The 9,117-nt window shown below is 43.2% G+C and overlaps 2 protein-coding genes across 2 annotated transcripts; one reads left to right on the top strand and one right to left on the bottom strand.

Moving 5' to 3' along the window:
- Positions 1 to 1,408: 1,408 nt before the first annotated feature.
- si:dkey-237j10.2 (uncharacterized protein LOC568721 homolog) lies at positions 1,409 to 4,913 on the bottom strand. The gene is made up of 3 exons (XM_062988965.1): positions 4,879 to 4,913; positions 3,037 to 3,190; positions 1,409 to 2,824 (listed from the first exon to the last, which is right to left on the bottom strand). The coding sequence occupies exons 2-3, from the start codon at positions 3,179 to 3,181 to the stop codon at positions 2,166 to 2,168; spliced, it is 804 nt and encodes a 267-aa protein (XP_062845035.1). The 5' UTR covers positions 3,182 to 3,190; positions 4,879 to 4,913; the 3' UTR covers positions 1,409 to 2,165.
- An 872-nt stretch (positions 4,914 to 5,785) lies between these two features.
- hmgn7 (high mobility group nucleosomal binding domain 7) lies at positions 5,786 to 8,760 on the top strand. The gene is made up of 6 exons (XM_062988665.1): positions 5,786 to 5,921; positions 6,832 to 6,858; positions 6,944 to 6,973; positions 7,140 to 7,187; positions 7,532 to 7,636; positions 7,988 to 8,760. Exons 1-6 carry the CDS (start codon positions 5,907 to 5,909, stop codon positions 8,033 to 8,035), a joined length of 273 nt encoding a protein of 90 aa, XP_062844735.1. The 5' UTR covers positions 5,786 to 5,906; the 3' UTR covers positions 8,036 to 8,760.
- The last annotated feature ends 357 nt before the right edge of the window (positions 8,761 to 9,117 follow it).

Genomic DNA, 9,117 nt, shown 5'->3' with positions numbered 1-9,117 from the left:
GTTGAAACACTAATATACGTTCATGTATTCATTTTCATCCTGGTAAGGGTCATGGTGCGTCCCAAGCCTACCCAGAAATACCCGACTTAATACCCAAAGATGGTTCCCTAGAGGTTCCTTAACAGTTCCAGATGAAACAATCTATAAACCAAAATAGATGAGTTCTTAAATGTTATTTTTTTCCCTTTGGGGTTCCACATGGATGGTTCTTCTTGTAACCCTTTGTAGGCTTAGTAGAACGACTTGAAGTTTGCTTAGTGAGCTCTGTTACCACTAGTTTTTATCTGCTAGAGAACAAGTTGTACTTTCACATTTTCCAGATCTCTGAATGGTCTTCAGCTTGTTCCTCAAGAGTTTTAAACAGAACCTTCAGAACAATCTGTTTATAAGCCAATCAGAGCTGAGAAAAGACTCTTCTGGAATCAACCATCATCTAAAGAACCCTGTGAGAACTCTGTGGATTCAGAATGTGTTTCATTTTTTGGCTCTTTACTGTGGTCAGATGCACCGGGACTAAAATAATCTGGAGCCATTTAGACAAAAAAAAAAATCTGATTGTCTGGTTTACAGTCTGAGCCAAAACATTAGGACCACCCTAAAATCTGTGCATGGTCATTTCTTGCTGACATCATTGTAGTCCAAATGTTCTGAGATGTTCTGCATGGCGGAGTGAGTGTGATGATCAGATCGGTTGGTGAGAACCAGGTCACATTTTTTTGGAGAGAGAGAGAGGGGGGGGGGAGCCTGGGAGGTTTCCAAAAATGTGACTCTCCATCTGGTGTTGTGTCTGATTTTATACTGCAGGGCTTAACTGGCTGTTTAAATGCCCACTGAGTGGCAAGACGGGTGTGAAGTAGCCCTGGCACTCATCGCCAACACACACACACACACACACACACACACACATACACACACACACTTCTTCCATTTATTTTTACTAACCGCTTCATCCATGCCATCCTTGATCCTACAGCTCAGCCTTTATTCTGAATAAGATGCCAATCAATTGCATGGCATCACACACTCACCCGCTGACTCATTTACTCACTCACACCCTGGGGCAGGCAGTCAGTCCACCTTCTGCATATTTCTGTTAGGTGGAAGGCTTTAGTACCCAGAAACCCATGCAGGAAAAATGCCAAACACTTGAAACCCAGGTCAGGACCCATACTGGCATGTATCACCATCCACTGCACCACGGGACCTACACACACACACACACACATTCCTTCAGCACGTCATGCACTCTGTTCAGGTATGTGTGTGTCCTTCTTTTCTCCTGTAGTGACGTCAGTATGTCGTCATGACACATGACCGACGAGCCTCCAGTCTTCTTATATCGCAACACACACAGACTGAATTACTGACTCATTTCATCACATTATGCACGTTGCATCTTTATTCCTGGACATGACCCTGACCCTGTCCTGTGGCTCCGTGTGTGTGTGTGTGTGTGTGTGTGTGTGTGTGTGTGTGTGTGTGTGTGAGAGAGTGACATTGGACCTATGACTAACATTATTGCGTGCAGTTCCCACCATGACCAGAAGGAGGCAGCAAAAACACTAGACCTTTATTACAGACGATCGCTTGTACACATTAGTGGAAACTGTGCTCACAAATTCCTCCAAAAAATACAAATATCACATCAAAATGCAACACAGGGTTCATTTCTGCACCAAACCAGGGTTAAAAATAAACACAGTACACTTTATTAAGCAGGCTCAGCTCTAGAAATTCACAAGACAAGGCACTTGCATCACAGTCTATAACACTGACCCACCACTAGCCTACAGTTATGTTTCTTTATTGACATATTTTTCCCCTGTTTGTAACCAAATCTTATCATCTTTATTTCCATGCACAGTTTTGGTGACCAGTCTAGCGTACAGATTCTTTGACATGTGTGAGACTGCGTTTCTATCTGGCCACCCTCCCTCAGACACAGCAAATTCAAAGCTGGATCTCAGCGATGATAGGCTAGCATAATAAACCGCTGTGCCTTCATATTGTATTAAAACAAATGTCTAAAACTGGAACTTTATTTGGCCCATAGAAGGACACAATTACAGCTACCCCCAAACTTACCCATAAAGGCACAATTATTATTATTTTTTTTAATTATTTAAAGCTAATGTTGTAACCAGGCTAATGGTAGTTTTCCTCATTCATAAATCCTGCTCCTGAGCAGTTGAAATGCGCAGCACAGGTGAGCTGAAGTTTGACGTGGTCGGAGCCGAACACGTGCTCAGATACCTGACGCTGCTCTGTGTTGTGGTGGAGTTCAGCCCTTCTCCCCAGGAGTCCGCATTTCTGTCCGACGCACTCAGCTTGGCGCAGATGTGCGGCACGACGTTAGCGGTTATCGAGGACAGGGAGCAGCGCGCCAGGTTGTCCTGCATGTGCTGCCGATAGACCTCCATCAGCTGCGTCTCCAGGAAGCCGTTCAGCATGGAGTTGGTGAGTCTCGGCTCCCTGCCGGGACTCTTCACGCTCTCTATGACCAGGTAGCCCTCGTCCGCCTCGTTGGGGACGTTCGCCTGCTCCTCGGGCTCTTCCAAAGCCTCCAGGGAGCCCAGATCTTGCGAGATAAGCAAAGGACCATCTTGAGGGGTGAAGTGATTCGGATTGAGGGAAAAACGGGGAGCCAGGGTGCCACCCGCAAGCTGTAGGTCTGGGTAGGCCTGGTAAAGGCTGGGAAAGTAACCGGACTCGTAAAGATCCACGCTCCAGTGATCTTCTGCACTGCAGCTTGGAATGGCAAGAGCCACGCTGGGGACTGAAGTTAGGCGAGGTCTAGGCTTCTCCAGGCCTTCAAAATGCTTAACTGGAAAAAAATTAAATAGCCAGGGGTCAGTAAATTACAGTCAAGATTTTCTCACATTTACATTTACAGACGCTTTTATCCAACGCAAGGCCCTTAATCAGGGGCCCAACAATGGCAACTTGGTGGTGGGGATTGTTGCCAACATTGATCAGTACTGAAGGATTAGCACCTCTGTCATTTATTATTTGTCTCTAATTGTCCAAAATTCTTACCCTGTTGCGCCCGAGGGGTCTGGGGTGATCTGACGGTCCGGTGAGGAGTAACGTTAAATTCGGTGTGTGACTGCGTTTTCTGCGTGCTGAGAGGTGTGTGTCCTTCTGTATAGTTCAGGACGTGGAGAAAACCTTCACCAAGCATGATGGCAACCTACAGGGTAACACACACACACACACACACACACCTGAAACTAATGTACATTTTTAAATGGCATTCTTTGAGTTGTCACTTTTGAACCTATTTTGTTTCATCATTTTCTTCTTCTTTCAGCTGCTCCTCCAGGTGCGGCCCCAGCGGATCACTTTTCTCCATCCTGCACCATCGTGAACCTCGTCCTTGGCCACCCAAACCACTTGCATGTTCCCCACCTCATTCATAAACCTCCTCTTTGGTGTTTCACTCCACCACAGCACCATCCTTGTGATGGAACTCTCATTCCTTCTCAATCTCTCCATCCTAACTTTGTCTCCAAAACATCCTGTCCGTTCTTGTCACTCCCACCAACATTATTGCTTAACATGTTCAAATATTGTTCTATCATCTTGGAACGTCACAAGAACTCATGACTAGGAAACGTTATGGACAGGAAATCAGTCTGATGCAGGACACACACATCAGTTATATCTAGCTGTCAGTTTCCTGGAGATAGACTGGAATATAGGATGAATGTGGAAATTAACAGAGAGTTTGGTCAAGTTGTGCACATCAGGTTAACTTCACCCCCAGTACTCAGAGGTTTCACTTCATTAGAAAAACGTTGGTAATATTCTGAGCTTGGCATCCTGTTGCATTAAAGGCTGATGACATATTATGAACTTCCTTTTTTCTTTAACGGTTTTGTATTGAAGTATTGTAGAAGGAAAATAGGCTGAACCTGTACCATACATTTAAAATTCAGTTCAAACAACAGACAGCCTGAGCAGTAATGACATGACGAAGATGTTTTTATTTTACGTACATGTTATGGTGGTGTTATAACAGGACGTGTTAATATGAGCAAACTTCCAGTAATTAAGTATAAAAATGTGCAGACGTTTTCTGCAGAAGAAAAGAAGCGTTGACGTACTTTTATGACCGAATGCTCTCAGTTCTCAGGAAGTGAATCACAGATTTCTGGACAAAGAATGATCTTTGAGTACAAAGTACATGGATCAGTGGTCTCTTTGCCAGTGGTCAGTTTATGATGAGAGGAAATTTGTCCAGATATGAGAAGTAAAGACAGAAGTTCACCCCAACACAGGTGTCACTGTCCACAGTGAGGCAAGTTTTACACCTTGATTGGCTAAGAGGGTGATGTGCATGAAGGAAACCACCGCATGTGGTTCCACACCACAGTGCAACACTGGTGCATCGCACAATATGAGCAAAAGAATAAAGAAAGAATATCTGAAAATCATTAAATCTTGGATTTAATTAGGTGTACCAGAAAAACAATCCCCATAACACACACACACACACTGGTTTTGATATGGCTAAATCAGTCTAAATGTAGCTTTGGGAACACACTTCCAAATTGTGGACTGTACTAAAATTTGGGACAATTCGACCAATTCTGCAGAGTAAAGTGGTCAAGGATTCAACCAGAGTTGCACCAGAAGCTCGTCGAGGCTACCAAAGTCAGCAGACGTAAAAAGAAGCAAAAGTGTATGAATATTTTAACCCTGCAGATTTTGTCATATTAAAAACAAGCACAATAATCGTCTTCTGTTCTAATTGTTTAGTCCCAATAAAAATACAGTTGCAGAAATCATGGCAGTTACGACGTCATTAAAAGTGCACAACTTTAGAAAGTAAAATAACACAAAACCTGCCAGCTTAGAAGTTTAAATTAATCTTACTTTCAATAAATCCAGACACAGTGTGCAAAAGTAATTCCTGTGTTTATCATTCAGTTCATCTCAGTCCATCAATGAATCCGACTCACTTTCTTGCTTAATCTTTGGGACACAAGTTCAGGTTCTTTTAGAGGTTCCTTCCTATTAACATAACCGTGTCTGTGCTAAAAACACTGCATATAATGGGGAAGTGAAACAGATTGCTCACACACACACACACAATCATGTTGACTGGCAGCCATCATAAAACAGAACTGAGAACTGAGTTTTTTCTCAAAACTGTGAGAGAAAAACGTTTGCTGTATTTATATTTATCCATCACTTCAGGAAATGAACATATTAAAGTTCTTTAAGATTCCAAACACAACATATAAACGCTGGATTTGCACATTCGTCCCGTATTTGTGTGGGTTTCCTTAAAGGAACTTCTGTTTCCTTCAGGCACCCACAAACATGCAGGAGTTTGATTTGAAGCTCTACAAATGCAATTGATGGTTAGGGGTCTTGCTCAAGTGCCCAACAATGGCAACTTGGTGGTTGTGGGGCTTGAACCATTGACCTTCTGATCAACAGTGACTTGTAGTAGTTTATAGAGGATCTAGGGGCTAGTCCAGCCGTATGGACGCTTGGAGAAAATACCAAAATCGCCACAGACAGTGACTCAATTCGGTTCAAACCCAGAACCTTAGGACTTATTTTATTATGCGACACCCAACACATTTAAATGTTTTGGTGGTAAGACTGGAACTCCATGTTCCCTCATTCCTCCACAGAGGATTTCCCGCCCAAATCACATTCAGATTTTCGCAATGCTCTTGTGTGGCGTCGCTATCCCGCCTCTGATTGGTCAATCCCGACGTCAATCAGTGTTTGTCCCCGCCCCCTGCGCCCTACTCATTCACCCAGCGATTCTAATGTGAAGCAGCCCCAGTGTTTACTACAGAATCAGAGCATTGCGGACGAGTTCTCCTTTTAACTCCGAATTATTACACACAAACTGTTCATTTAGTGTTTCAATAAAAGAGGAAAACATGCCGAAGAGAAAGGTAATGTAGCAGGACTGAACTCGGCATGCGGATATACTTTTGCCCTTACAAATCAGTCGTGAAATTAGGAGCCTTCGAGCATTAGAGGCTTATTTTATAAATATCCTGTAGACTTTTCTAGAATCTGTCGGCGTGCTTTGATTTGTGGTTAATTTTAGGATTTTTCTGCGCACTCGGTGTGATTTTTCTCTGCGTTAGTGCGAACAGGGAGACGATTTTGTGGGTCTGGCAGCTCGTTCTGTGTACTGAGCAGCTCCATGCCTGTAGAGCCGCAGCAGCCATGCTGTATCGTTACTTCCCCCCCTTCTCGACGGCAGTGGCGAGGCAAAAACGCGAATTATAAGATCGTTAGTGCGCCAACAGCCCTCGAAAGGGGACGAAAAAATACTTGAGGAACTCTAATTCCGCCAGGCGTAACGTTCAGCCCGAAATAACGTCGCGTTCGTTAATAATTTTGGAAACGTTTTCTTTGTTCGCAGTGGACAGAGGGTGTCGTTACGCCTGCTTACCGCTAGATGGCTGCCACGAGCTGTGCCTGCCCCTCCCCCTTTTAAGCTTTGCTCGGTCGAATTCAAACCCAGTGCTGCTCCCTACATAGGTGCACTTTATAGCAATGAAAGTGGCCTTGTCTTACTTTATATATAGTGCACTTTGCATTAAAAGGGTAGCCGTTTTGGAATGCGGCCTGGATGCTCCCAGCACATACTATGTACAGTTTACAAAACAAAGCTGCTTGTGCAGGAATGTTTAGAGATGATTAAAAACTCGTTAAAGGTAATTAAATCATACGCATTCAGTTTGGGTCTCATATAACTTTATGTAATTATATTCTTGGTGTTTATTTAGATTAGTTTTGTAACTTTCCTGACATGTGCATCTTCTCATCTTTCTTCATCTTGTTTGTTCACAGGGAGCTGATGGAGAGGTGAAGGAGGAGGTAAGCTTCTGGAGGAAAGGATTCATGTTTTATCTACATATGTCAATAGACTTGTTCTGTTTTCAACAATCTGTTGTTTTTACAGCCTCAGAGAAGGTCTGCCAGGTTATCTGCAGTAAGTATCTCTCTTTCCTGCATGTGTGTGAGGCTGCACGATAGACTAAATACCATTTAATATAAATTCCACAATAATGAATATAAACTCATGCAAAAAGTCTGAAGCTATTTCAGTTGTAAACAGGTAAAATAGTACAATTATTGATTTTTGTTCCTCCCTTTAGAAACCAGCACCCCCAAATCTGGAACCTAAACCCAAGAAAACACCCAAGGTAAGAAACAACGTCCCAAATGCTTATTATTCAAATGATTTTTGTATAGATTTATAGCAAGCTGTTAGTAAAACAGGTCTTTTAACTTCTGGAAGATGTGGGGTGAATCGCCCAGCCTATTTTAACTCTGCTGTCCTAACATAATGTGCACATTTGATTTTTGTTTAGCTGGATCAGCGGATCAGCCGTGTTTAAATGTGAGGGCAAGACAGCAGAGCTTTAGGTGGCCACCATAAATCATATTTGCGTTGGACGTTGCGTAATCTACAAGCACTTGATAGAATTGCCTGAATTGCACCTCAGGTTTGTATAACCGGTTTCTTCTGTCGCTCTGTCCCCATCAGAAAGAGAAAGAAGTAAACGATAAGAAGGAGGACAAGAAGACAAAGGGCAAGAACAACGAGGCCGAGGAGAACCAGTCGGAAAACGGAGAGACCAAGACTAACGAGGTACGTGCAAGGGACAGCAGGCATTCGGAACCTGGAACCCAGCAGTAGACGACTAGCACAATCCACTGTGGTGGCTCGTACATTATAGAGCCTAGTGTGTAGAGCTTTGGGCTATCAGTTGGAAGATTGTCGGTTCGAATGCAGCCACTGTTGGGCCCTTGAGCGAGGCCCTTAACCAGGGGTGCCATACAATAGCTGACCCCTGCACTTTGACCCCAGCTTCCAAAACAACCTGGGATATGTTGTGTGTATATATATATGCACAGAACACTTTTTGACCCGAAGCACAGTTCTGATTGGTGCAGGTGATCCAGTCTGACTTGTGATTGGTCTGTTTTTGTCACCATGCAGGTTAAGAAGACTCCGGAGCCAAAGGAGGAGGAGAATAAAACTGAGTAGCACCTTGTCTGTCCATCCATTTCTCTCTCTCTCTCTCTCTCTCTCTCTCTGTCCGGCCTGTTTTCTCTTTCTCTCTTTTTTTCAGTGGGTTGTGGGTTTCGAGCCCCAGACGGATCCGTCTTTCCACAATTCGCCACCAGAGAGATATTTTTATCAGTAATTTTGTAAATACTGGTTAAGGTTTTTAGCACAAATTGCAGACGCTGATGAAGGGATTTTGGGATTGCGTAAGTCAACGTGAGGGGCGCGCAGAGGCGGTGGAGGTTCCGTATCGTTTCGTGAGCTTTTATTTCTTTATTTTTGGTTGTTTTAACAGTCTTGTGGATCTGCCTTGGTGGCTGCTTGTGTCTGTAAGCGACTCTCTCCAAGATCCTGGAGTTTTTGATCCTGTTTGTTCTTCACTTTTAAGTTTTACTTAATGTTTGTTTGTGGGGAAAATCCTACAAAAAATTGTACAAAAAAATCCTAAAAAGCCATTCACATCCCGAGCTGTAGAGAACGTCACGCCACCAACGAGGTATCATTAACGTGGTGAACTGGATCGTTGGGGGGGGGGGTATTAGCGCAGCAGTGTACGACCTTTCCTTTGTTTTTTTGTGAAATTATGGGATTTTAAAAAGAAAATGTTTTGGAATTTTTTTAAACAGTGAGAACCCTTCTGTGAAAGAGCAGCGTGACCTAAAACCCACTTAATAAAACCATTGTGGAAGTTTTCCTCAAAAAAAGAGGTGTTGTGTTTTCTTGTTTTTTATGTTTGTTTGACCTGCACATTTAACGTAACATCACGTCATCTTTTAGGATTTAAACTCTCAACCGGCTATGGATTTATTTATTTATTTTTAAATATAAAAATGGGCTGTTGACACTCATGGCCAAACATGATTGGTTAACGTCTGCCGGGTGAGAGGGATGGAAGGATTTCTCATCGCTGCTGTTATTGCGACCCCTGCTGGCTGGACAAGGTGCCTGCACAGAGATGAGGAATAACAGCAGTGCATCACTCTGTACGCTATACTGATTGGGGTTAAGAAAAAGAATGTAAAAAATGCACTGTTGTGTGTATTAAGAACACAATACTTTTC

This window comes from Trichomycterus rosablanca, chromosome 26 (genome assembly GCF_030014385.1).
Source record: "Trichomycterus rosablanca isolate fTriRos1 chromosome 26, fTriRos1.hap1, whole genome shotgun sequence".
In the NCBI taxonomy this organism is placed as follows: domain Eukaryota; kingdom Metazoa; phylum Chordata; class Actinopteri; order Siluriformes; family Trichomycteridae; genus Trichomycterus; species Trichomycterus rosablanca.
Note: the sequence above shows the minus strand (reverse complement) of the source record. Positions and strands in the feature narration are given on the sequence as shown.

Bases quoted from the DNA above. Each gene is read 5' to 3' on its own strand.
- si:dkey-237j10.2 (XM_062988965.1), bottom strand. From the start codon at position 3,181: ATGCTTGGTGAAGGTTTTCTCCACGTCCTGAACTATACAGAAGGACAC. The intron at 2,825-3,036 runs GTAAGAATTTTG...ATTTTTTTCCAG, and splicing joins GACCCCTCGGGCGCAACAGG to TTAAGCATTTTGAAGGCCTG.
- hmgn7 (XM_062988665.1), top strand. The intron at 7,188-7,531 runs GTAAGAAACAAC...TGTCCCCATCAG, and splicing joins AACCCAAGAAAACACCCAAG to AAAGAGAAAGAAGTAAACGA. The intron at 7,637-7,987 runs GTACGTGCAAGG...GTCACCATGCAG, and splicing joins GAGAGACCAAGACTAACGAG to GTTAAGAAGACTCCGGAGCC.